The 27,000-nt window shown below is 33.6% G+C and overlaps 2 protein-coding genes across 3 annotated transcripts in view; one reads left to right on the forward strand and one right to left on the reverse strand.

Annotated features, from left to right (window-relative positions):
- LOC108753068 (sushi, von Willebrand factor type A, EGF and pentraxin domain-containing protein 1) overlaps positions 1 to 16,867 on the reverse strand; it is a 37,326-nt gene extending 20,459 nt beyond the window's left edge. Inside the window, exon 1 of the mRNA XM_018494413.1 lies at positions 16,087 to 16,867. Within this exon, the coding sequence (XP_018349915.1) occupies positions 16,087 to 16,141 (55 nt within the window). The 5' untranslated portion in view covers positions 16,142 to 16,867. The remainder of the gene's footprint in view (positions 1 to 16,086) is intronic.
- A 4,527-nt stretch (positions 16,868 to 21,394) lies between these two features.
- LOC108752992 lies at positions 21,395 to 25,797 on the forward strand. Of its 2 annotated transcripts, none has more exons than XM_018494267.1 (10): positions 21,395 to 21,600; positions 21,689 to 21,976; positions 22,056 to 22,277; positions 22,353 to 22,428; positions 22,960 to 23,138; positions 23,219 to 23,471; positions 23,816 to 24,037; positions 24,130 to 24,210; positions 24,322 to 24,419; positions 25,127 to 25,797. In XM_018494267.1, exons 2-10 carry the CDS (start codon positions 21,878 to 21,880, stop codon positions 25,229 to 25,231), a joined length of 1,335 nt encoding a protein of 444 aa, XP_018349769.1. In that variant the 5' UTR covers positions 21,395 to 21,600; positions 21,689 to 21,877; the 3' UTR covers positions 25,232 to 25,797. The 2 variants fall into 2 exon arrangements, with proteins under 2 accessions (XP_018349769.1, XP_018349770.1); XM_018494268.1 differs by having other exon boundaries at positions 24,328 to 24,419.
- Positions 25,798 to 27,000: the final 1,203 nt, after the last annotated feature.

Raw genomic sequence — 27,000 nt, forward strand, 5'->3', positions numbered from 1 at the left:
ACACACACACACACACACACACACACACACACAGAAACAAAATTGTTATTAATTTAAAACTAACATATTCTATTCAACGCAGTCATTGTTTTCTATACAAGTAACAGTATAAAAAATCTTTTTAAATAAATTTGATAATAATCTTAAATTTTAACAATACCTATTTCAATTTCAATGTTGCAATAGTTATCTAAAAATTTCTTAGTAAATGTTGATATATTATGCGTTTATTGAACATAAGTGTTAATATAAAATTGGTATATGAGTTAAAAATAGTTCATGGAACACCAGAATTTTACAAAATACTTCAGAATGAAAAAATTGTCCTTTGTTTACACTATATTAACTTGTTGGCTATAAATCATTTTTTAAATTGAATTATGAATTTGTCTTTAAAATATATTTCTAGGTTATCTTATTATCTCGGTTGAAATGTATACATCATTCTTGTCTATCATAAGCGAAGAAGCGATACAATCTCGTCGATTACACGAGCGAGATCGCGCTACTTGCGGAATAATTTCCTATTGTACTTTTAAAGCGGATTACCTTGGATTTTTTTTCGATAGATTGGTATCCGTAATTTTCATGATAATGATACTGATTAGTTAAGTATAATAAGTTATTCAAGTATTAACGGTAAAAGAAGAGCCACCGTCATATTTTATTTGCAATAATTATCTCGAAAGTAATTAATTAATATTACTACAAACACAGTTAAGAAACAATATCATCAGAAAAGTTAAGAGTTGAAAGTTATCTAAAAGTCTTTTTTATTCTTTTATTAAATTAATTATCCTTTTCTGTAACACACCTGCGAAAAAAATTATACAAATCCAAAAAAAAGTCGTATTTTCGTAGAAGAAATCGACAAATATTAAAAATTAAGAGATAAATTATATCGAGATAAATTGTTTTGAAATAAATTAAATAAATATCTAATTTTAAATTGAGGCATAATGACATAAATCCTAATTAAAAAATAAAATAAAATAAACACTCTTTTAAATGATTTATAAAAAATATAAATTATTTATATAACAATTTTTATATAAAATTGTAGCAATATACATTTCTAGTTCGATGTATACTTTACTTTATAATTTATAAATCGGTAATATTGAATTTTTTGTTTTTCATGTATACATTGTACAGATGTTTCTTAAAGAATGTTAATAAAATCACGAAAGAACTCTCTCACGTACATTCTTGGAGACGGCGTGATCAGTAATCTGATGTTAAAAGAAAAGGAAGAGAGAATCATTCTCTGCAGCGTCTCCCGGAGGCGTTTCGTTAATTTTAACTCCGCGCGAGACTGACATCTTCGGAGTGAAAGCCTCCGGTTATTATATTCTGATTCGAAATGTGCTCTCTCTCTCTCTCTCTCTCTCTCTCTCTCTCTCGATATCATATTTCTCACAAAGTGAAACATAATTCTGCATACCTATGCACGCATGCGAATGCTTTAATTAGCAGCCAAATTCCACGTTGATGACAAATATAAATTTTTCAGCAACTTGAATGAGATGTGTAAGGGAATCTTCTCGTGCGATTCAATAGACAAAATATTCAAACAACGCGCAAATATCGACTATATCTTCTTTCCTGTCTTCAAGCGAATATTTGAAATTGCTTTTAATTAATAAAATCGTGATCGGATGGTAAACTCTGAGAAAAATATAATGACAGCAATTATAAAGATGACAATTATACAAGTTTTATAAATAGAATTAATATTCACATATAGTTGAATAAACTATTTTATGATTACTATAAAATAGTTTATTTAATTGTATCCATATATATATACACACACACACATTAATTCTACATATAAAATTTATATGTATAGTTATTATCTTTATATGTAGATGCTACCATTACGTTTTTTCTCTGACAAAGAGTGTAGAAGAAAATGAAAATTAATTTTTGATTGTATTGTCAGTTCATTAAATGCATTCGAATTTCTATTCGCAATTGAATCACTATTCATAATTGTCTCACAAATTTTTTTCTCTCTGATTCCCATATGATAAATTATTTTCACTCAGATGACTCAGCGTTTGTTTTACTTCAGATAATCCCAACAATAGGATCTTCTCTTTTTCTCAACGATTTTTTTCTCGGATTTTTATTACTTTCCCCACTTTATCGCGATCGATTCAAATATACACACGCGAACATCTGTGATACATCTGCGGTATATCTGCGTTTTTTCACACATGATTAGCGCCTATGTAAATTTTAACTGATTATATACATATACTAGATCGTGCTGATTACTTATAGCAGATTTAATGACAGTTCTCGTTAGTTCTTGCGGAGTTCTATGCTCTACAATCATTTTTAAATGAAATTCCGGCCGTTGCATATTTTTTATTAATTTTTTAATATCTGGATCTAGCACGACATTTGCTGAAAAAGTGTCATCCATTTCAACTCAAGTGAAGCAATCATCTCATATTATCTCTTTTTATCCTTTCCTTTATCTTATTATTAACATTTAGAAATGTTTCTTTTCTGAATGTAACCACTAATTTCCAATTTTGAACTCAGGAAAAAATTAGAAAAGAAATCACAAAGCTTGGTAGGAGCATATATATAGTCCAATTATCTTTCTTAATAGTAAAATTTGTTTTTTATTACTTTTTTATATCAACGATCAAAAATTGATCACCTGTGTTGTGTTTACTCAGTTTAATTGATGCACAGTTTATGTAACTGAAAAATGTACTTAAAAAATATAAAAGTATTATTAGATACCAGAGATTCAGCCTTGATAATATATCTATTGTTTCTTTATTTATTTGTGTTATTCACACAACAGTATAGTTTAATTTATTATTGAAAAATAATTTAATTTAAATAAATTACTTAACAAATATTATACGATATAAATTTATATAAAGCAATATGCGAAACGTTTATAAAAGTACTTTGCAGAACATTGATTGTGAATAACAGTGCAATTAAAATGGTAATAACTAATTAGGGATATAGTCAAGTGTAGTGCTAAATCGAATCGCGAGTACGTTGGAGCGATAATTAGAAACTAGTTTTACGGAGAAGTCTCGACGATTGATGGCAGAAACAAGAAAAGTTACGTGAAAAACCGGTCGACGGTTCTGTGTAATAACGATGCGCTAGCAACGTGAGTGAGTCTTCGACATGGCTTCTTCGGGTCTGGGTCACTCGGTTACAAAACCTCGAAGCCGAAATAACGGTACTTATACCGACGAAGCTGCTTCGGAGTTGATGGGGATTAACCGCTGACAGAGCGTATATGTCACGGTACAGTTCTACGCGCATTATCATTAACGATCGATATATCGGCTCTGTCACGCCAACGGTATATTGAAAACAAGAATACACCTTTGAAATTCCAAATCTAGTCAGATCACAGTCAGAGGTTCGCGAAACAGAATTTTCAGAACGTGAAACAGAATGATGACGGCTAGTACATAATTCAATTAAATCGAAAAGATTTATATTTATTATATAGATTTAAATTAAAAAATATAAATAAAATTCTATTCTTCACAATCTCTAAGCGAATGTCTCTTGTTTTATTTAAATTTACAAGTTGTTAAATTTTGAAGATTGATAGTTTTTTTTTATTAAGTTTCTATTTCGATGTTGATTTGTTATTAAATAATGCATGTTAAAAATTTTATTTATGTACTGTATCGAACACACGCTAATAATCAAAGTAATAGCATTGCCATTAATAATCTGTTATGATTTAATTCGCACTTATCTTCTTTAATTGAAAGTAAACTAAAAAAATTGTTATTCTATAATCTTTTTACTATACGTTGCTTTAGTCATTAACGATTCGAGACATTGTCTTCTCATCGCTCGTTTTATTCTTAACGTTGACACCTATTATCGGAAACTCCGTTACATGTCCCTCATTTATACATGTTATTTTTACATGCGAATACATGAAGGAATTCGAATTACGAAACATGATCCGCAATTTTAAGTGATTTGAGGTACATAAGTTACAAGTTTACATTTTTTACCATTCGATTGTAAAAACATCTACTTGTGGCTTAAAAAAACATTCGAAAGTAATTTCATCGAAAGTAATTTTTTCAATTGAAATCGAAAACTCTAGGATTGAAATGACAGAGCAACGAAGCGTCCATTGTCTCATAAATTAATAGAACAAAACGAGCAGAATTAATCAAAATCGTACTTAACAATACCGTAGGAATTTATTGTTAATTTGTTACTATTAAAATATCCAAATTTTGAATCCTTTACTTGCGAGATAAATGTAAACAATAAAAAACCTCTCAGCGTACAGATAATTGTAGCATTAAAATATAACACTATACTAGAAAAAAATGTGTTGCTCGATTAAATTTGATATAAAGATATTGTTGCTAAAATTTTGTTGCTCTTGAAGTATATAAGTTTCAAATTTGTTACTTGCGAAATAAATATAATAATGGATATGTTTAAGTTGACAAAACAGCCAGATCTGCACGCCGAACAATTAAACATGATTGGTTGGATATACAAGTAGGAACCAGTCATGTTTATTCGCTCGACAAGCATATCTAGTCGCTTTGACGGCTTGAACTCGTCCAATGAAAAACGTCCTGCGTGCAGGCGGTATAAGAATACAGTATCAGTACACAAAATTTGTTGCTTGTCGAAAAATTGATACTCAAATTGTTACTCTCGAAGCATTCATCGACAATATCTCAGTACCAAATTTAAGCGAGTAAGAAATTTTTTAAATATTTATTTTTGTAAATATATCCGTCTGCACGGAGAGAAAAAAAATTTGCTATGAACCCTAATCCATAACAGTAAATTCTAATTATTAAGAGACGTTAACAATGAAATTCTACATAAGATCAGTTTGTCGCTTTTGTGCTAAAGTTAGTCGAGATTATGTGTATAACGGCAGAGAACAGAAACAGTTGTAACAACACATACCCCGTCACCAATTCAGGCTTGCCATATTTATATATTTTAATTGTTGCTTAAACAATAAATATATTTTAAGATGTCAATACAACCGTTAGTTATTACTTGTAAAGAAATAGTTGAAATTATGATATAATGAGCAAATTGATAAAACTGTAACATTTAATACACCACTGATCTATTTTACTTTTGGCTATCAAAAATTGAGAGCATTTTCTATTTCTTTTTCTATTTCTTTCTAGCGAAAACTACTTCTACGCTATTTAGTCTGAAATAACTTACTGCAACATTAAGTATACCCCATGTACTAACCAGCCTCGGTTTTCCTTATCTAAAAATTTAATTAGATAGAGATTTGAAAATAATTTTGTATGAATTTTCAAGCATGATGAGCAATACTGCAAAAAATTTTGATCTACTAACAACCAGCATCTTACATATTTATTTTGATAGTTTAATAAAATTATTTAGAATTGCAATCTCCAGTGCTTCCGGCTAAAATTTCAAATACTTTAAATGTAAAGATGCGAAAATGCAATAAAAATAATTTTGAATAAATAAAGACTTTTTTAACCGTTCACGCTTGTCAGATCTGACAACAAGCGTGGTATTAATATGACGAAGGATTCACGACAGTGATTAAAGATTAATAAATTAATAATCTGAAATTCTGTACTGATGAACTGACAAATGAATTACTTACAAAGTTATTTACAATTGTTACAAATTCGCTATGTGATGTTACAAATTTTTGTAGATACAAGGGGGATAATTAAATGTTCTTAACAAAATAATGCTATCGGCTAAATAAAAAAATTTGATTTCAATGATTGTATCAGGTCCAGTTGGAGATATAAAAAATCGCGCGATCGTGATCGATTTGCGAGAGACGAGCTTTTGTAATACCCTCTGTACTCTACGTGCGGCACGTTGTTGCTCTCCCGCGTTAAGTAAGAACGTGAATATAACGATCGACCTGTGCACCGCGGATCTGTAACGTTGCACACATGCGCACGCGGTATCAGTAGAATCGATTGTCGAGGAAGTTAGAAAGTAGGTGTGCCCATGATCTATCGCAAGAGGGAGAGGTCGATTCACCGGGTGTGTATGTCGATACAATAGCGGAAGGAGGCTTCAAAACCGCATACTACAATTTCTCCTGCGTCAAGTAGATTACCTAACATTTTTCCACGATCAATTTGCGAGGTTTTTTCAGCCTTTTCTTTCGCCGGTATAAATTCAAGTATCGCGAGGCGATACGTAAAGGCACACAATTCGGCCGTCTGCAACAAAACAATTTGCCGCTTTGCATTACAGTGAATAACGGGGTAACGAACCTATCTTTGCACGCTGCACTTGGTTACACTTTCTGCGTCTAAAATGAAACGATATATTCGTATTTATATTATGAAAATACATGCAATGCAAAATGTAGAAAGTACGATTGAAATGGATGGCTCTGATAGGACAACAAGGAAACAGAGTCTGTTAAATTATCAAATTGAATTTACATGTACTATATATATCTTGAAAATGTATAGTGAGGAATTTCGTAATTTCCGTTCTACTAGAATGTATGGAAGCATATTGAAACTTTTTACAAATCTAAACTTTTAAACTTAATTTGTTTTCGTACTGAAAAAGTACTACTTATATTTCCTCTTTTCCTTTTTACTAATAAATAAAGATATCGTATTTTTATGTAATTACATCAGTTTTCTCTTCGATCTCGAGCTCCCTTCTTTCCAACAATTGTGCATTTTTCCATCACTTTCCCTTCGGACGAACTTACGACATGCGTTGCCAGTCGCACGCTTTGGGACAATGAGAGCTTTCGGGGCTGAGAACAATAGTGATCTGATCACATCGAATTTAGCGGAAGTCGTCTGCGGAAGACAAGGCTCGTCGTGCCGATCAAATCAAACACGCGACACTTTTTTTTTCTTCGCTCCTAACCAGCGATTTTTGATTGGCGTAATCAGCCAGGCTATTACGTGTCGGCTGTTTATGTAAAAACGATGCTATCGAGAACGAACTTTACTGTCGCGAGAGAAACCGGTTGACAATTTTATCCACTGCTACCTACTTTCAGCAAAAGACTTGACATCTACGATCGTACAACGGCAGTTATAATGATTATTCGCTATATTTTATGATTATTGTTATGAATACTTATTACCTTTATTGGATTGGTCAGAAAGTTCATGCCGTTTTTTTTTTAGCTGAAAATTATACATAGAATATATTTATCGTTGCTATTATACCATTTAATAGAGCAAAGTTTTAGCTGTAAAAGCTGATTTTTTTAAATTGCGATACGATGATTTTTGACGAAGTTATGAGCAAAGTCAAAATGCTTCTTTTATTTAATTCACGATAACAGTATTCAGTAACAAAAAATCTTAGGAGCATTTTTAAAAAACGATTTTGTAGAGAAAATTCTAAGCTTTCACTTGGATGGAAAGCCGAAAATTTTTGCAAATTTTTTTGAACAAATGATAGACCCAAAGTTAGAAGAAAATTTGCTATCTTTTTCAGCTCGCAGTTTTCTGTATGTAAAATTACCAAACTCGCAGAAACTCAAAAAATATAGTTACCTTTCGAAAGTAGAGATTTCAAGCTTCAAAATTGTTTTTTTTTAATTAAATTTCGTTTGTTCTCGACGAAGATATTGTAAATACAATTATGTGCTAAAAAAAACGGCATAAATTTTTAAGATAGTAGATGTACTATTTACATTTAAATAAAATAAATAAGTTACTTTAATATTTTAAAAATTGATGGCATTTCTGAAGTTGTGAATATTTTGTTAAAATAACCTGCGAAGAGAATTCAAATCTCATTGAATTACATCATCGATGAATACGATCAACGTTGAATAATATATTAACACGGTAACCTATAAAATTTGCATTTATATTGGAAATCATAAAAATGTGCAATATACTATAGAAGGTAAAAAACTGTAATAAATGATACTCTCTTTGATGTTTTCCTCGTTTGAGAACAATTCGCATTCTAACTTGATCGAATCTAACTTGTCTCGTAATGAAACAATAGAATGAAGTAGAGCATTCCGTAAACGTTTACGACGTCGTTTTAACGGAATATCGTGTTCGGTTGCATAGATTTCCGTTTTTTCCCCGTTGCCTTTTTTCCGAACGTTATCGCAGGAAGATTCGAAGAGAACCCGTTTTATATCAAGGTTTCCTAATCCATTGTACGAAACGCGCGTGGTGTATCGAGCCGTGTTGCATCATCTTTCTACGCTTAACCTGCCGTGAAATGTTATGAAACACGCCTAGTGCAGTGACTCGATCCGTCAAAACTGCACGCCAAGCGGCGGCTTTCTAGGCCGATTCGGCGAGGGTGCATCCTCGCTGCATCGATGACCTCCAAGGACGACGACGAGGCGTCGCGATGAGAGTGGCGTGAAAACCAGCACGTGCGAGCTTTTTCGCAATTGGCACAAATTTACGGAAAGAAAAGATACAGCGTATGACAGCGTGTTATCAGAATTTATATAATTTTTTAATGCATTTCACAATACATATATACATCATAAATTATAAATTACGTTTCTACGTTTACGTAGTATTTTATTTGATCATTAAAGTAAAGTTGTATTAGTATTAGAGTCTTGAATAGAGAATGGAAGCAAATGAAACTAGATTTCTTTCTGTTAAAATACTGTTTATAATATTTCTTTCTTTCTTCCTTTCGTATGCAATTTTTGTGTCTAACAATAAGTACTCGTATGTACCTAAATTAGAAAGAAAGATGTTTTGACTGCTAATATTTACGAAAAAGTTTCGAGACGTACAAATTGCATGTCGTATCAAAAGGCTACATTAAAGGAAGTTACAGATGCGTGAATTGATTTATATTAATAAATAAAGGCACATCATTTTGACCGAAAATATTTTTGCATATATACGGGGTGTTTTTTAAACAGCGGACGCTAATTATATAGCTTCTGATTAAAATTAGAGTCGAAGAATCTTGTAACATTTTACAATTTTCGCAATAGAGACAAAATATTAATTTCTAATAATTACCAAATAAGCGATTCACAATTCCTGATCTAATAAGAAACTGAGTCAAAAAGTCCTCTACCATTTTGCAATTTTCGTAATAGTTAATGATTGGGTCGGATACGCGCTTATTCGGTAAGATTTAGAAATTATTATTTCGTCAACCATTGTGAAAATTGCAAAATTGTAGAGAACTTTTCGACTCAATTTTTAATTAGGGATAGCTCTCTACATGACTAATGTCCACTATTTAAAAAACATCCTATATATCGAGGGAAGTCGAAAAATGTGTGACTTACATATATTGTTTTTCAATACTTAATAATCAGAAATGAAGATGAGAAGAGCCTATCCTCTAATGACTTTAACCTTGACATATGTTGGCAAAGTCATCACTGAGTGACGAAGTTTTGAGGAAGTTTTAACGTCGGTCGTTAAAAAGTTATTAACAAAAAAAGTTTAAAAAATAACGTTTTATTTCTTGGACGATTCCGTTTGTCTACAAATCAATTGTCTACAGCCTACAGCATTATTTGCCTACATTGTGCACAAATATAAAATTAAGAGAAAAAGCACTTTTGCACATATTATTGCGCACAAACTGCATCGTACATAATATTATTGCCTATAGATCGAGGACTTTTGCGCGCCAAAATAAAAATTCCAATAAAAATTTTATTTTTTATTACTCTTTCCGGTCGAATCTTTTTTTCCTTTCGAAAATCCAAACGGAAGTGCATCAAACATAAATGATCCGTTCCATTTTCATCTCGTCACGATCTCTGTCCGTTCGATTATGTTCATTGCGCGCTTCGCATTCCATCGTTCGGTGTAGCCCTAATATTTAAATGTTACAATCGTCCCAGCGTATCTCGTCTGTCCGTTTCCTCTTTCCCGGAATAGAGAGGGAAAAGGGTTCTCCTTCTCTGTCGAGGACGAAGTTTTTACTTCCCATCGCGCGAACGTTAACGTTTACATTATGCAGGGCAATCGCGCTGACCTGCCATACCACCCGCGCGCGAATGCTATTCTGAGTCTGAATCGGCACTAAAGTAAGTATCGGCAGTAATCGGCAGCGTGCGAACTCTGCTATCTCTCGTCGGACACCTCGCGCGAACAAACACTACTACTACTACTACTACTACAGTGTAAAGGTGAAAAACGAGAAAGGGATGTGAGAAGGCTCGTGGATTACAAAATCAACTAGCGTGGCTGGTGCAAGTCGAAGGTGGAAACGAAGTTGGCATATTTATCTGAACTGTAAACCAGGATTTTTCCTTTGCTTATTCTCCACAAACACGCAGATACTCTCTCACTAAAAATGTGAAGAAGCATTATTAATTTATTACGTAGCGTTATAAAAAATTATAGTTGTACTTCTTATGTCCGGCATTAAAATTTGCAATCTTGTAAATTAATTTTCTTCCAAGTATTCGTTCATTCTTCCTCTTTACCAATTCGAAATGCATCTCTTCTTAATGCATCTCTTCTTAATACATTCGGTGCCGCGCAAATTTTTAATGATTTGACCATCACAAACTCACCAATGGCTCACGGTATTTCATTTATATTTGTTAAATATTTCATAATATTAAAAAAAATTGTTTTAATTATTATTATTATCGTAAAGAAGAAGACTTAATACCAATATATTGCATCATGCGTCAATTATGACGTGTATCCTGTATATGATATCACAAATTATTTTATAATTACATAATTATATTAATTATTTAATTGTAAAATATAATTCAAAATGTACATATATATATAATTACATAGTTAATTACATAGTATTAATTATATACCTAAGTACACCCAGCAAATTATATTAGCTATGGTTATTAGGTTATTAGCAGAAGTTCATTTCAAGTCTTCTATGTAAGTTCAAGACGTAATATTTTATTTAAAGAGTAACTTAATTTATTGAAGCAAATATATCTCCAGCTTTGTTCAATGACTATATTTCGGGTAACTGCATGTTCTTGCTAAAAAAAACGAAAGTTTGTTATCGGCAAATTAATCGAGGTGAATTTTGAGAAACAAACTTTCCAATTATCTTTTAAAGTTTTACACATTATTTATGCTCTCAATTGTCTTCTTTTAATTATTATATTTTTGATAATTACATTTCTTTTTATAGCCAAAATATCAAACGGTCTGAACGGAAAATTCAACGTGGGTAGTAAGTGACCCACGCGACACGGAATGTATTAATTAAGATTCATAATACAGCCTCCAACGATTTATACTTAATGATACATTCTTAACTTAAAATAGAGAGTTTAACCGCAGGTAATATTATTCAATAGACAATCGCAAAAATCTAAGAACACTCGGTTATAAAATAATTCATTTTTACAAGCTATAATTTGTCTTGCAACAGTTAAGAGAAAACCGCAGAAAGAAGAATCGCTGTTGGAATTTTGAAATTATAAAAAAATCTAAGAACGATCGGTGGATAAAAATTTTATCGTTACGAATTATAATTGTTTGTCGTGTAACAGTTAGGAGAAAATCGCGGAGAGAAGAATCGCTGTTGGAATTTTGATATAATGTGAACACTTTCACAAAGTAACGCTTTTCTCGGTCACGTCCGCGTGCGTATGCGTGCATGCGTATATTACAATCGTTAGTGCGAGGACCAGTTTCTCTGCAAACCTTCTAATCAAGTATATTGTTGCTAAACAAGCACAATTTCACGAGTCTGTCGAGACTCGTTTCTTGCAGGATATAGTAAGAATTTATTTAAAAATACGATAGTGACGCAACGTTTTAATATTTTAGCTATACCAGTTCTATTTATTATCGTATTATTAGTTTAGTATAAATATGGAAAAGGCTATATGGAATGAGAATTTAAACATAGTGAAAGGTAATATATATATTGAGAAAATAGAAAGAGAGAGAGTTAAAGAATTGATGAAGAAAATAGTGATAAGAATGAAGGTGTGGGCCAAGAATGGAGAATTAGATAAAAAGAATCATCTTACCAATTTTTTCAAAAAGCAGTAGACTTTTTAAAGCTTCAAAAGCCTACTTAAAAATACTTTTCTATTAAATTTTGTCCAATGATACATGTTTCATCAAACTTCAAAGTGACTTTGACGCACCGCTTCAAAGTGAGACTAAACTATTACAAAAGATATCCATTTTCAATTTTATGTAATTTAAAAGCAAAATGTCATTGAAATAATTTGAACGCAGATTTAAAGCCGTATCTTTAAAAATAAGAAGAACTTATATGTTAGGTAATATTGATACATTAATTGCTAGATTTTAAATTAGCTAATTATTAGGAATAGATGTGTGTGGTTAAATTGTAAAATATAAACTAAATCTCATTTTAGCAAGTATAAGCTGAAGGAAATAAATATTTTATTCTATTTTATTAATTCGTTCAAGTTTGCCATATCGCGCTATGAGTTGTCACGAATGGAACGTAATTTTTATTAATATAACATTGCGTTTTTATCGCGTTTTTATCGGAGGTATGCGTTTTCTTTGCCTTTTCCATTTCGCAATCTTGAAAGCTCAGTTGAACAGGTACATGCCTAAATGGAATTCACGCTCGATTATTTCCGAACACACAGGAGTGTTTTCATCCGGGAATCTGTATGGGTAGCGCCAACTCTCCTCCCACACTTGGACATTCTACTCGATATAACGGAAAGTTCAAGCAACTTTTAAGCAACTCTCAAGTAGATCTATATTAGATTCTTTCAATAATCTGAACACTTCGGAATATCTCTGTTAATTAATTAATTTTTCGTCCGAGATAAATAATTGTCTCTTTGTGTAACATTCATCATGCTTAAGAATTTAATTAACTGTATCTAAATTTGTTTAATTTGTTTCAATTTAAATACTAGCTGTTTATATATTATTTTTGTTGGAAATTTATTAGATTTTCTGTTAAATAATTAAGAAGCATTTTTTAGTTTTGGATAAAAAGTATTTCACGTGCCAAACACGAAGAGCACAAAGATTGTATTCATCTTTCAAACACTTTAAATTGTTCCTTAGAGGCAAATAATTTCTTATGCAAAGAAATTGCATATTTCCGGTGGAATTCTCGATTACGTATACATTAAGGAAGAAATATGCGGGAACAGGCTCGTACGAAGGACGAAATCAATCTGGTGACAGATCGTACAGTGGGTGATAGTTCCAGACGTCGTCGTTAGATAACTCAATGTTTCAAGGATAACGGTCCGTGGAAATATGTAAAAGCGGCTCGCCTCGACGTAAACGTATCATCTACATATCCCGTTTCTCGCGCCGCTACCGGTCTAGTTTGTTCGAGCCTGTTTATTTCTTATGGAGAAAATAGAAGGTTCGAAGTGCAAAGTAGGTCGGACGTCGCCGCCAGATCGTGTTTCGGTTGGGACAGGTGGGTCTCCCCTACTTCCGGTGTACTTTGCCACGTACATGCAGTTCGAACTCTTTTTACTCTCTGACTCACTCTGGAAGTGCATTAATGTCCAGCTTACGCCATTTAATTTTAGCGAACTTTTAACTTGAAATTTTGATGTTTTAAAACAGATACATGATTGCCATTTAATGGAATCTCAGTCTATTTCTTCGATGCACATTTTGTATCACCGAAGCACATCCTGGATGGTGCTAACAAAAATTGACGTAAAACTGATATTAACGCAATTGAACGCACAGAACTGACATTGAGTTACCAAAGTCTGAAGATTGAATAATTAAATGTACGACATTTTTACGCGCCAGCCTGAAGCTTCAAATTCAGACGCAGCGAATTTCAGAATTTCTTCAGTTTACTTAGATGTTTGTATGTTTTTCGGAAAATTTTTTATAATCGCACAGTTTAATCAAGGTCTACGAGATCGCGTGAACACATTTATCATCGTACGTATTTCCTCACATTCCCATATGCGAGAGTTAACGACTGACAGTCCGTTTGCGTCATAGCAAAATGTATAATTACAATATATTAAGTAGAATGTGTGCAAAGCACTTTTAATCCATGACATTTGTTGCTGCGATGAAAAAAATGTGACGAATTAACACGACTGTTAAACGGCAACAAAACGCGCGCCACGAAGTAGAACGGGATAGTGTATCCCAAGACTTTTACTTGTTGGCATTTAAAGATAAGGTGTTCTTGCTTCCGAGAGAGTATTCATTCCGAGTGAATATGTTCCGCGGCGTCAGAAAAGAAGACGAATCCTGATAAGAAGCGTTTTCGACGTTTTTAGCTGTTTTGCAAACCAGGGGAATATGCGAAAAGCGACACGAGCGACAATTATGGCAAGACTCTTTATCTATACGGATATATCGGGTGACCTCGAGACATCAGAAAACCAGCGAGGACGAGAAGCGAAGAGTGGGCGATACCTGTTCTTGCTCGCTTATACTCCTTTCCTCGCTCGCCAGGGACAAGGCGGATAAAACGCGAATCTGTCGAAGAAATCCTTTACCTTCCTACTTTTACGATTCTGAGCTCGACTGCGCTCGGAAATTTTAATAGAGGAACGTTCTCACGAATCGAGCGAAATAAGTGGATATTCTCTCTCCCTCTCCAGTCACTGTCAATCTTGTGGCCATTAAAGTCTTATTGTTGATAATTATTCTCGGAAACTATTGCGAATTGAACGAATATTCGTTTGCAGTCGCCCTTAATTCCGCATATTCGAGGCTTTTTTGCTGCTATACATGACTCGCAGATCAAGTAAAAATCTAAATAAATGTTTAGAGAGACTTATTCCGATGTATCTTTGGAAGTCTTGCCATTGGGAATTGGCAGTGTTGCACTCGGGGAATGCACTCTCCCGAGTAAGGGGAGACACAGAGAGGATGCACACCTAGGTCTGTTTTGCATTTTGCAAGAGATCGATCGCAAGCGATAGGTTTTTAGCGAGGAAAGATCCTCTTCGTGAGACAGGCATCTTTTTTTCTCGCGTGAGACGCTTCGATTATATCTAAATTGTGCAACCGTCTTTTTTACTTGTTTGCAGAAAAAAGACAAAGAGAAAAATAGAAAATATAATACGAAAGTGGCGTAATTATTACTGTAATAAGGTTTAAGTAATTAATTAAAAATAATAAAAAATTGAAAAATCCTTTATAGCGCGTATTTAGATAACAAAAGCCAAGCATTTTTGTTTGATTAATTTGAAGTTTAAAAATGCAAATTGAAGCTTAATTAATAAGATAATTAAGATATAGCTCATGTTTCAAGTAAACGATAAATTTCAGAGAACAGTGACTTATATCACGTTTTCACAATGAAAGTAGATTTCTTCAATCTTAAATATCGCATATGACTTCTAGATGAGAAATAAATCGATAGTCTATATTTATCGTTACGTAAGTTAGAGACGAGTTTATTAAATCCCTTCAACAAAAATATATTGCGATATAAACTGTTTCGACATCGTACGAATCGCGTGATCCTAGAGACTCTGTAACAGAATCAGACCACGAGCGATTTTATTAAGTGAAATTTTATTAATCCTATGAGAGAGAAAAATATATAATATATTTTTTTCCTACATGTATACACTATTTCATTATAACTTATATTATCTTATTGTATAATTTTAATTAAAATTATATAGAGTAATATTTAAATTAAAACACACACCTTCTGAAAAATGTTGAAAACACGCACCATAGGTCTAAAAGATCCACTGTAACTTTGATAGGCTTTGGTTTACATTAATATTTTTACACTCTTTTTCATTTTGAAGCTGAGATTTAGGAATATACTTGCATAGGTTGTAATACCAAAAAAATTTATATTATTAAGTTATACAATAAAACTCTCTCTTTTCTTTTCTTCGTGTACGGAGCAAGTGAAACTTCGATTGAGTCTGGGAGATCCATGTATGTGTGTGTGTGTGTGTGTGTGTGTTCTAGGATTAAAGTGAGATAATATATGGAAGAAGTCCTTGGGAAAAACACCTTTCCCAGGAAAGAATATCTTTCTATCTCGTGGGATTTTGTCAAAATCGCTCGTGGCCAAACTCTATTAGAATCTTTACATGACTCTAACTTTAATCTGATCTTTGTCTTTACTTCAATTTACACCACTTTCAAAATTGTGGAATCTACAAATATCGTGACATATACGTGCCTTGCGCATACACGAGACTTGCCACGAGGGGCAGGATGATCCCGTACATCAACATTATTCTCCTCGAATCAGCGGGACGACAAGCGCGATCACATTGACGATCCAGCGAACCACCTTAGCACTCGAATATCCGCGAGATTCACTCACAAGGGATCTCTTGAAAGCACTCGCGCACTACGAACTTTCACGAGAAATTTATTTCTTCCCTCGTCTCCGACAAAGCCAATGAAGTTGATGAAGCCGAAACACCGGGTAGAACAATCTGATAGGAATGTCGTGTTTCACCAGAACCTAAAAGCCTCTCGCTCTTTAGATCCTTCAAGATTTTGTACCTTCCTGATCTTTTAAGGCGCTTAATGATTCTGCAGTTAATTCCTTTGCACTATGATATTTCTAGTTAACAGTCCCGTGCTAGTTCTTTGACACTTCTTCTGATTATCTATGCACTCCTCACGGTCACTCCTCGATCATAACCAAATATACTACTCAATTCAAGATCATTTGAACGGTTAAACTTCGAGCTAACTGCGACATGGTCGAGCGATCGCTCTTTCTTCAGGATTCTCCATGACGCGTTCTGGTCCCTCGTCTTTGTCAGCTCGCACTAGCTTATATCCTCGGATCTGGTGACATTCGATTAACGCGAACATACGTGAATCTAACGAAAAATTCGCGATTAACTTGATAACAACAACGGAATTAACTTGACGGCATTTTACCCGCAGTTTTGCTCGCCGTGCAACAAGTCGGGATAACTGACGATGATCCGTTCCCTTCACCGGTCGACTATCGAGTGCCCCAGGCCTCAGGCCTGCTTTGCTCTCTCGATAGCGATGAAAGTTTCGCGCCGAGTAGAGTCGACCAACCGAGTCGGAGCAGCAACTACATTCAGCTAACGTACATTATGCTGCTACGTTTTCATGTAGCGTAACATCAGTTTTAGCTAGTTCATTAGACTTTGTTTGTAATATGTATCTTTAGTCGCCATAGTTTTGTTGCTCGTTAAATGCCACGAGAAGAATAGTGAATATTTTTCGGAAGAAATTAATTTTAATTGAGCCAGTGATTTTTTTGAAAAATTATAAGTTAATTTTTATATTAAAAAAAACACTGAAATAATTTTATTTTTATAATCATTGCAAGTACAGAAATAATTAATTTTTATAACTTTAATAAGGAAGAACAGGTTTTGTTCAAGTAATATCACAAAGTTTTTTACATTCTAGTGATCAATTTGAACCTTCTACATAATTATTTTGATAATTCAACAAAATTATTTTTCTACCTGTATCTAGCTAAATTTTAGAATAAGACCGAAACGTTTATATTATTATTTTTTACGGAAAGTTGAGAGATTTTTTTTTATGATTAACTCAATTAACTGAATTACACGTTACTATTCAATTTCAGCTCATATTGGCAATTTTAATTTTTGTTTTTATTTAGAGCGTATATTTCTATTTTTGATATTGTAAATTTTTAGATATTTCAGTAAACTTTTCTTTCTGTGCATGTAAGATTAAAATTTAAGAGATAATAGCATAGAATTTGTTGCAAAGAAATAACAGAATTTATTTAAAAAGAATAGAATAGATCGATATACATTCTGAGAATAATTGAACAGTAATGGTTCGGTAATGGAAATGTTACGTTTGACAGGTGCTACTAATTCTCCGCAATTTCTTGCATTAATGCATATATTATCTAATCCACACACACATACACACACACACACACACACACACACACACACACACACACACACGTGTGCAAAATGCAGCTCCGTAAACGTATTGTTTGGCTTACTTAAGAACTTTCACGTGAATTTCTAAAATTAAATACATCTCACTTTAAAATTTCAGCAAGAAACTAATATATAAATGATTTTATAGAAATGAGCTTTTGAAATTTGATGCAAACTTTGAAACATTTCGTACAAATAAGAAATGCTTATTATACTCTCTAAATTCTTTGAAGTGGAATCTCACTTTAAAATTAAATCAGTCTTGAAAAAGATCTTTAAAGATTTCACTTTTTAAAGTGACAATTCACTCTAAAAGTTTTAGCGAATATTATGAAGAGAAGTATCGTTCCGACTTGACATCATCAAACAAACCGATATAGTTTCCCAAATTTTTTAAATTCATCTATGCTAAATCCTGTTCAAATTTCCTGTTCCAATTATCCTTTGATAACTTAGAAATGACTATGTTCTGATCAAACCGGATTAGACTGAAAAATCGTCTATGACCGATCGACCCCCTTTTGAAGTTTGCAGTAACGTCGGAATGAACCGATTTCATCGTAAATAGTATTCACGAGGGTGGACCACTTTTTAATTGTGATTTGATATAACTGCGATAACCGTCAATCGACAATAGCGTGACTGACAATGAGAAAATAAAAATTATTCAGGTATCAATAAGTAATCAAATATATTCTTTTCTAGAAGAGGACTTGAGATAGTCATATATTATAGACTAAAAAATCTTCCTAAGATTATTTCAATAATTTATTTAATCCTTCTGAATAAAATTCTATTTAGACTAACAAAAGAGAAAAATGTAAAAGCGATAAAGTTTTTTCTTTAATTAATAAGAAAATTAATAATAATAATAATGACACTGTCTCCAACAAATAGACTATTTTTCTAGACTACGAATGGGATAAAATAATTTTTGCAGACAATGTTGCTGAAAATGAAATTGTTCTATCATATCATGTTTTTGAGAAAATTGACTTAAGCTAAAATGACTAGTGCTAAAAATGGCATTTTTTGATACCTTTATTGTTTTATTTACGGATTTGTTTTTAGTGAAAAAAAATATATAAAAGACAACTACTGTATTGACTGCTTTATAAAAGAAGAAACAGTTACATTGAAAAAAAGGAAACTTAAATCTATAACAAAAAATTTTCAACAACAAAAAATCTGTAAGAATCACTTTGTCGAATTTGTGATCTAAAATCCGTGTCGGACAGTATAATTGTATCTATCGCATTTATACATTTTTCTGTTATCAATCTAAATAGAATTTCATTCAAAAAGATATATTAAATAAATTAAAATAATCTCAAAAACTTTGGTGCAATTTATTTACGATTCCTACAAATGAAAATATCTTTCGAAAATCTGGTCTTCTCTCAGAGGAGTTCTAGACTGCGCCTCAAGATATAAGCGAATATGATTAAAATCTATCTTGACTAAAATAACAAAGTTACTTAAACGCATCTGGAACTCTTTGAACAACAGTCAAACTACTTAATTATATTCTACGAAATTTGAAGAGAAGGTTCCTACCTTCGCGGATATCAGTTCAAGGAAAAAACACGTCAGTCGTGGCCAGTGACGCGAAGTCGCCAGTAAGGTTACCGCGGCTTTACCGTTAAGAGTCCCCTCTCTGAGTCTTCGGCTCCCTGCCATTTCTCGAATCCATTCCTGACTCTCTTCCATCTCCTTGTAAACCCGCTGCGATATTCCGCGCGATCGCGTTTCCACTTCAATGTCTCGCTCCCTTCCTTGCTCGCGTACTCGCCTTACCGTCCTTTTTTTAATCATCTACGTAAGCCTGGGCCCCTTTCACCTCCAGCGACGTTTACCTCTTCTCCGTAGACACTCGAGAAACGGAGGCACACACTCTCACACAGGTACTTCTTGACGTGTCGCATTTCTAGAATAAGAAATTAGCTTTAGAAATTTAAAAAATCATAGATATAGTGTCCTAAGATATTGTTAATCAATAGAATTCCAGGAGACTGATCTCCCAAATTGAAAAATTGGATCACGTAATTAAACGTACAGCCGTTCTAAATTTCTTGCTCTAATTATCGAATTTATACCTTACTTTTCTCTTCAAAATTTATAGCTTCTTCATATAAATTTCTATAATGATAACGTCGAACGCAAGGGAAATGCGCGAATTTTCCGCTTTTTGTGGACAGATCACTTTTTTAAAATGATAATTACAGATAAATTGAAAATATAAAACGCAAATTAATTGGAATAGTTACGTCTGCTTTTCTTCTATAAGATCTTCAGGCTGCTACAATTATCATTAATTATACTTAATATCTGTGTTAATTATTGTAATTCTGTAAAAAAATTTTGCAATCCATAGTCAGTCCGACAATTTTGGTTGTATTGTAATTCGTGTTACCGACAAGATACTATTAAAAACGGCCAACCTTGGAAAAAATTTCGTGACTACAATACAATATAAGAGTTCCGGGATAATTGAAGAATGATGACATTATCAACAATTGGTATAAACAAATAAATAATTGTAAGTAGTTTAAAAATATAAATAATGAAAGTAATAACTTTTTGGTACCAAAACCCAGCGTGTGATGTATGTTTCTCATTTATTTTTATTAATTGATATAAATTTATGATTATTATTATAAATATTTGGATAATACTTTTTGTTATCTGAATGCTGCGTAAATAAGTATGTATACTTATAATGCTATAATATTTTATATATTACCGTAAAATTACATTTTCTTCTCTAAAGTTATCATCTTATATTTATTGGTAATCGAACTCTGACGATAAAATTGAAAGTTACAATTTTTTTTAAATAAAAATCGAGTTTTAAATATATATATATATATATATATGTAAATATATATATATATATATATATATGTTTACGAACCTAATAAATCGTAAAATTAGTATTAAATTATTAATTTTTTCAAGTGACCCTAAGATCGATCGATAATAGTGAATATCAGTAATATTGAATCAGTAATACACTGACAGTATTATTGATAATATATTTCATTTTACGAACATTATCTATTGCACATAATACGACATGGATCTTAATAAATATTGATAAGATCATCTTTTACTCCTAATAAATCACTTAAATTTCAAGGAATTGAAAGTGAACAATTACGCGAAATTCTGTAAGATCAGCTTTTTAATTTTTAATAGAGTATCTCGTCAGATAGAGTTATTCGTGATAATTCCATCGTTCCAACATCTCTTTACAAAAAGAATTTCGAACATAACCTATAATAACGTATAATATCGATTTGTTTGAAATCGCAAGGGACGGAAACATTAGTACGGAATAATGTCTCGGGTTATTAAAACATAATTTTATCTTTCAATCCATGCTCGCGCGATTCTTCAACGAGAAGAGTGGTGCATCTGATGATCGGCGGATTCACTATTTGATTGTTTACAATTTGTTTGTGTACTGAATGATCATTCAAAAATTCCATTTTCATTCAAATTATTCCAAATATCAAATAGCGTCATCTGACAGCTTCTCGCAGTACTAGTTTAGGCTAGCACACGGAACGGTGACAAGTGGAGTAAAAGTAAAGGCGCAGTGCGCATCAAGGGGCACGCAATTGCTGCGAGTTCTGATGTCTCTCATTTTCATATGGCGGATGTACGACAACGCCGGTGTCAATAGGAAAAATTATGACTTTTCCACGGGACAATCGACAGCGCAATCCTTTGGTCGTTAATTCAATCAGGACTTAATTCAATTATGTGTGAGTACTCGAAGATATTATATACTGTTTTAAAAACGATTCGTCTCATTTAGCGTCGCTCGTATGGCCTACTTTTGTTTCCTTTCAGGAGGGAATCTACGCTGCATCGATGCATCGACTCTTGATTTGCCACTTGTTGTTGCTTCTGTAATATTCAGTGCGATGAATGTTGTAATTAACTGTGTGTATCGCGTCTGCTTCCTACGTGCTCGAAATGTTTGCAGCACGTGAGGCAGCGGTGAGTTTTATCAGACGATTGATCTAAAAGAGTTCAGCTATGGCTGAAGGAACGGAGCCAAAATCTATTGATGGCCAAATATCGAGGGGTCAGTTAGAGATAAATGAATGTCTCGGTAACTGGTTGACATACTTACAGGTTGGTACGCTCCAAGATAGTACTTTCCACTGTGACACAAAATCAAATCTCGTATAAAATTGAATCTCTCATACTGCAGACACTTAATGGCCTATGTACAGCTGGTACTAAACTGGCTCAATCTCTGCAAGCACTTCTCTCCGTGCACGATACAGTGGCACAGTGTCGTCTGACAGGCCAGTGTCTAGCTGGGTGGGAAGAATTAGCAAGAGCTACGCACATAGCCAGCAGCACTGTTAAAAATCATGTGATCACTGCTCTGAGAGATCATGAATCTCGCGACAATGACGGAGACAAGCATGTCAGTAATTTATATTTATTTAGGCTTCGTTGTTAAACTATTGACGTAACTGATAGGACGCTTCCATTCTTTCAGGATATCCTCAGAGAAAATCTCTTGACATTCGTAAACTTGCAATATCAGTTCTGCGTTGCTTGTTGTGAATGTTTGGGTAAGCCTATATTATTAAAGTTGTAGCATTTTTAGTGATATGTATAGTTATTTAAATATAAAATGAAAGAGTAAGATTATTTTTAAGAAAATTAACAACGCTTTGACTGTCGTATGGATTTTTGTAATCGGTTCCCTGACACGTCACATTATTATTTTTTATATAACATAATTTCAAGTAAACTTTTCACATTAAAATATATATTTTCTAATAAAAAATATGTTTTTAAATAAAAGTTTTCGACAAAGTTTGATAGACTCCTCAAGAGTTTACAATATATCATATAAAAACAATTCAAAGTGTTCTTAATTCGTATACAGATGGTAATATGTGTCAAATTAATACTAAAATTGATACGTCCTGAACTCACGTAGGTGGATTCTTAATTGGATACACACGGCAGTCAAAGTATTAAAATAGGTAACCTAGCATTAAAGCAATCAACTGTAATAAAAATTGAAGTAGGAAATTTAGCTGATTATATTTCGGTTTCGGAAATTAAGAAGGTTCTGTTTTTAATTGCTGATTTAGGTGGCATGGCGGAATGTTCTTGTTCTCAAAGCGGTAGTGGCGATTGCGACATTGCTGCGCTTCAGCAATGCTTCGAACGTCTTTACAGTTCGCCGGTGCCAATTTCCTCCTCGTCCACCCAGCACTCCACACAAAATTGTCGGAGGTCTCCTTTGCCATATTCGTTGTTTCCTCTGCAGGTAATTGGCATGTTCGTGAGCTCGGCATGCGACCGTTCTTTATCGTATTAAGCGCGTCATGTTTGGTTTCGTGTGTCAAGGTTCAGAGGAGGTGGTCAGAAACGGCGGCGGCGGAAATGTCAGGCGAGTCCGTCGAGAGCACGATGAGACGTTGGTCGATGCCCTGGGATTGCAAACATGTTATAGAGTGGCCACGCCAGGATGCAAGGTCGCGTTTAAGGGTGCCTCAGCAGGATCGTAGTAGATCGACCACGCCTGACTCGGTGTGGAAAACGTCGATGGCTAGTCAGGACGGTCTCCAGGAAGCTATTCAGCTATTGTCTTGCAAGCCAGGTAGCAAAACCTCAGTCCCTCGCGACGGTTTGCAACGACAATATAGATGATTTTACGAAGGAAATTTCGTGAAAAATTATTCTTTGATGCTGGTTAAAAATTGTGACTTACATGGCCGAGCCCTATCTCTATGAAATTTAAAATTTAAAATAATTATCTGAAGGCGAACGCTCGATTTCAAGCTAAATATTGAATGTGTTTGTGAAACGACTTCTCTTTCCTTCCTAATTTTGTCTGATCTTTGTAAGATCAGAAGGACATATTTGACGAACTAAATATAAATTGTAGCTATCTCGTTTTTCGCGTTCTCGAATCTTACGATTCGAAGGTTATACGTTGTGCAGGAGTTCGGTCGTCCAATCAACTCTCGGCTTACACTAGTCAGCATATCCCGGGCGTCACTTTGACAACCTGCAATTTCGACTCGAATTACGACTCCGCTATTTGGTCGGGGTCGCGTAGGATAGGTTCACCTAGATGTTGGCCTCAGGACTCCAGTGATCATTCCGATCAATCTGGGCATCGTGATAGCGATCACAGTGTTCACAGCGAACATAGGGACTCGGGTAAGGTTTCTCTCATCGTTATTTACCGCGATGATAAAGTGATTAATCTGATAAGAAATCGCGAAGGGATTGATACTGTAATATTGCTGCAGAACAGAGCGGTGCCAGCGGCAGTCACGGTGATAGCAAGGACAGCATTCACTCTCATTGCGATCATAGAGAGACCGAAGCCGGTGAGTGTATTAACCATCGTGATCGTAATATTTTATATCGCTAGAATGTTTCGAGAATGGCGTTAAGGCTCGATTGAGCACGATGATCTCATATCGAACATTTTTTTTAAGGTACAGCTGATACATTGCCGTCTCGCAAGAGCAGCTCGTCGACCGACTCTTGCGTCTCGGCACACAGCCGATCAGGTTCTGAAAGCGCGGGTGGCGGGGTAAATAAATGAGTTCAGTTATTTTCTCACTCATAGAGAGAAAGAAAATTGAGAGTAAGTGAGTGAGTGAATAAAAGAGAGGGAGGGAGAGAAAGAGATAGAGAGAAAGAGAGAATACAATGTTAGTAAATCTAGATTTATTAAACTGGTATCTTCTAAGACACCGATATACAGTGATAAAAAAAAGGTGTTCGTACACTGATATTTTCACATCACAAACTTTGGATTTCATAATCCAGAGTAAAGATAAATTTTACTTATATATATATATATATATATATATATATATACAAGAAATGTGAAAAAGAAGATTTAAATAAAATAGCTAACAATAAGACGCAATGCTATAAGATACATATAAGATGCATACAGTTGAAAAAAAAAAGAATGATAGTGTACGAATACTTTAAAGCCCGTAGCAGACCATGAATTGGAGATTGAGGATTGAAATTCAAGTAATTAGATTCTTTTAATCCGTATTAATTTTGATCCGTTTCATTCTATTTGATAGAATATTAATTTTCAATTCGCAATCCTGTCTTCAATACATAGTCTTTACTAACATACAGACTTTACTCGCTGCGGTTACATTCTTCTATTTACACCCTTTTGTTATGTTATACGACGTTTCGATGTCATAGAAACTAGTCTGTCGCTTTATTCTCTCGCCCTCCTTTCTTATACAGCATAAACGTCGCTGATTTTAGGAGTGCACGAGATCACAATTATACTCGATGTGGAGCGGCGGCGATCTGTCCTTCATCAAGTTGCCGGAGAGCAACGAAGTACAAGACGAACATCCACCCACTTAAATATCTGATACTTTTGCTTCATATCCAAAATGTATCCGAGAAAACTCAACCTTTGAATTACTGAATCATGAAATGGTCCTTTCTAAGAAATATCCTTGAAAAAATTTCGCACATTGAGAAACAAACTCAATATATTGCTCTTGAAATTATTTTTGAAAAACATAAAACTTTTTTAGTTTACGCTTTATCACAAGGAATCTGTTTTATACATATTTTGTTGTATTTGGAGATTCTTTCGCGTATTTCGCGATTCATCCAAATGATTCAGTGATCCAAAATTAAACCGTCGCCACGATAAAACTTGTTGACCCGTGAATTCACTTAATAGAGATGCGATCAATTTTATTTGTGATGTATACATGTTTGATATTTGTGACGGCGCGAGTTAGTACGTGCATATTGAGTGTACAACTAAAGCTAGAAAAATATATGTATAAAGAACGTTATACAGACTGCTCACTTTGTAATACTTACGATACGATCAATCACAATGGAGTTCGCAGCATTTAACATTAAAATTACTGACGATTAATTTCTGTTATTCAAGTATACTATATATATTTTTTTAAGGGATAAAATAAATAAAATATATATATATTTTGGACAACAGGAATGAAAGTAAATTGATCAATTTAATTGTATATTTAAACATTAAAAAAAAGTCATGAAAATATTTTAAAAAATGTAAAAAAATGCATTATTATAAATTTGAGGCATTCTATTTATTAAAAACCAATCATTTTAACTACTTTGGTAATTTTAATGTTAAAAGCGCGTTTTTAATCGTATTTAAAAAGTTTTATTAATTCAATAAGTATTACGAAGTGTAGTTCCGTCTGCGTTAAAAAAATGAACGTTCTGTATGTTGTTAAAACTCGTATATACAGATGTACGCATGACCCAATTGAGGAGTATCGTTTCACTCATTTACGAGGATTACTCTTCTCCGTTCTCTCAAATCCCACTTAACACCAAAGTGCACGTGCATGCGATCGTTATTCACGCGCTCTGTTGGATAACACGAACTTTGAGTGTCTTCGCACGCATCTCGTTAAACATCATTGAGTGCTTTCGATTTAATGACACAAGTCGACACAAGTGTCATTATGTCCTTGTTACTCGAAATTCTGTTCTCAATCATCAAAAGGGAAACATCTCTGTTAAGCTACTGATTCGGATAGCTAGTAATTTCTGAACGGATCCTTTACAATATTAATTTAAGTCTTTATTTTGAAATTATTCTCCAAGTTTGACTCGTCTGTGAATTTATAAAAGGGACTGTTTCTATCCATATTATCGGCAGGTTAAATCTATTGTATCATATGAAGTGTAGATTATGGAATGTCTCTTGTCATTTTAAGATTTATACATCAGAATTTCTGTGGAAATTAAAAGCTTACAAGATACTGTTGTCAAGAATAGAGTTGGATTATCGAATTAATAATTCTGATTTTGTATGGGACTTTTGATGGAGATTCGATATAAGAGTAGGAACCGCGACAGAATCCTCGTCGAAAGTCGTGTAGTACAAATGATAGGAAGACTTCTGGATTTACTATCTGTATTATACGATAACGTCCTTCAACGAGGATTTTGTCGCTGACCTGTTCCAACTCACAGGAATTAGATCCTGAGATCTCGGACATGGTTACGTGAAGTTGTTTTGACAGCAGGGCTCAGGAATTCTCTAGATTGCTACGATCTAACTACGTGTAGCTCTACTCGAGCAGGCTGTCATCAGATTTTCGGATCTATTTCATTGCATGGTG

This window comes from Trachymyrmex septentrionalis, unplaced genomic scaffold (genome assembly GCF_001594115.1).
Source record: "Trachymyrmex septentrionalis isolate Tsep2-gDNA-1 unplaced genomic scaffold, Tsep1.0 scaffold63, whole genome shotgun sequence".
NCBI classification, from domain to species: Eukaryota; Metazoa; Arthropoda; class Insecta; order Hymenoptera; family Formicidae; genus Trachymyrmex; species Trachymyrmex septentrionalis.

Coding starts and splice junctions, on each gene's coding strand:
- LOC108752992 (XM_018494267.1), top strand. CDS start 21,878: ATGGCTGAAGGAACGGAGCCAAAATCTATTGATGGCCAAATATCGAGG. Junction 22,429..22,959: donor TGCTTGTTGTGAATGTTTGG/GTAAGCCTATAT, acceptor TTGCTGATTTAG/GTGGCATGGCGGAATGTTCT. Junction 23,472..23,815: donor GCTATTGTCTTGCAAGCCAG/GTAGCAAAACCT, acceptor TACGTTGTGCAG/GAGTTCGGTCGTCCAATCAA.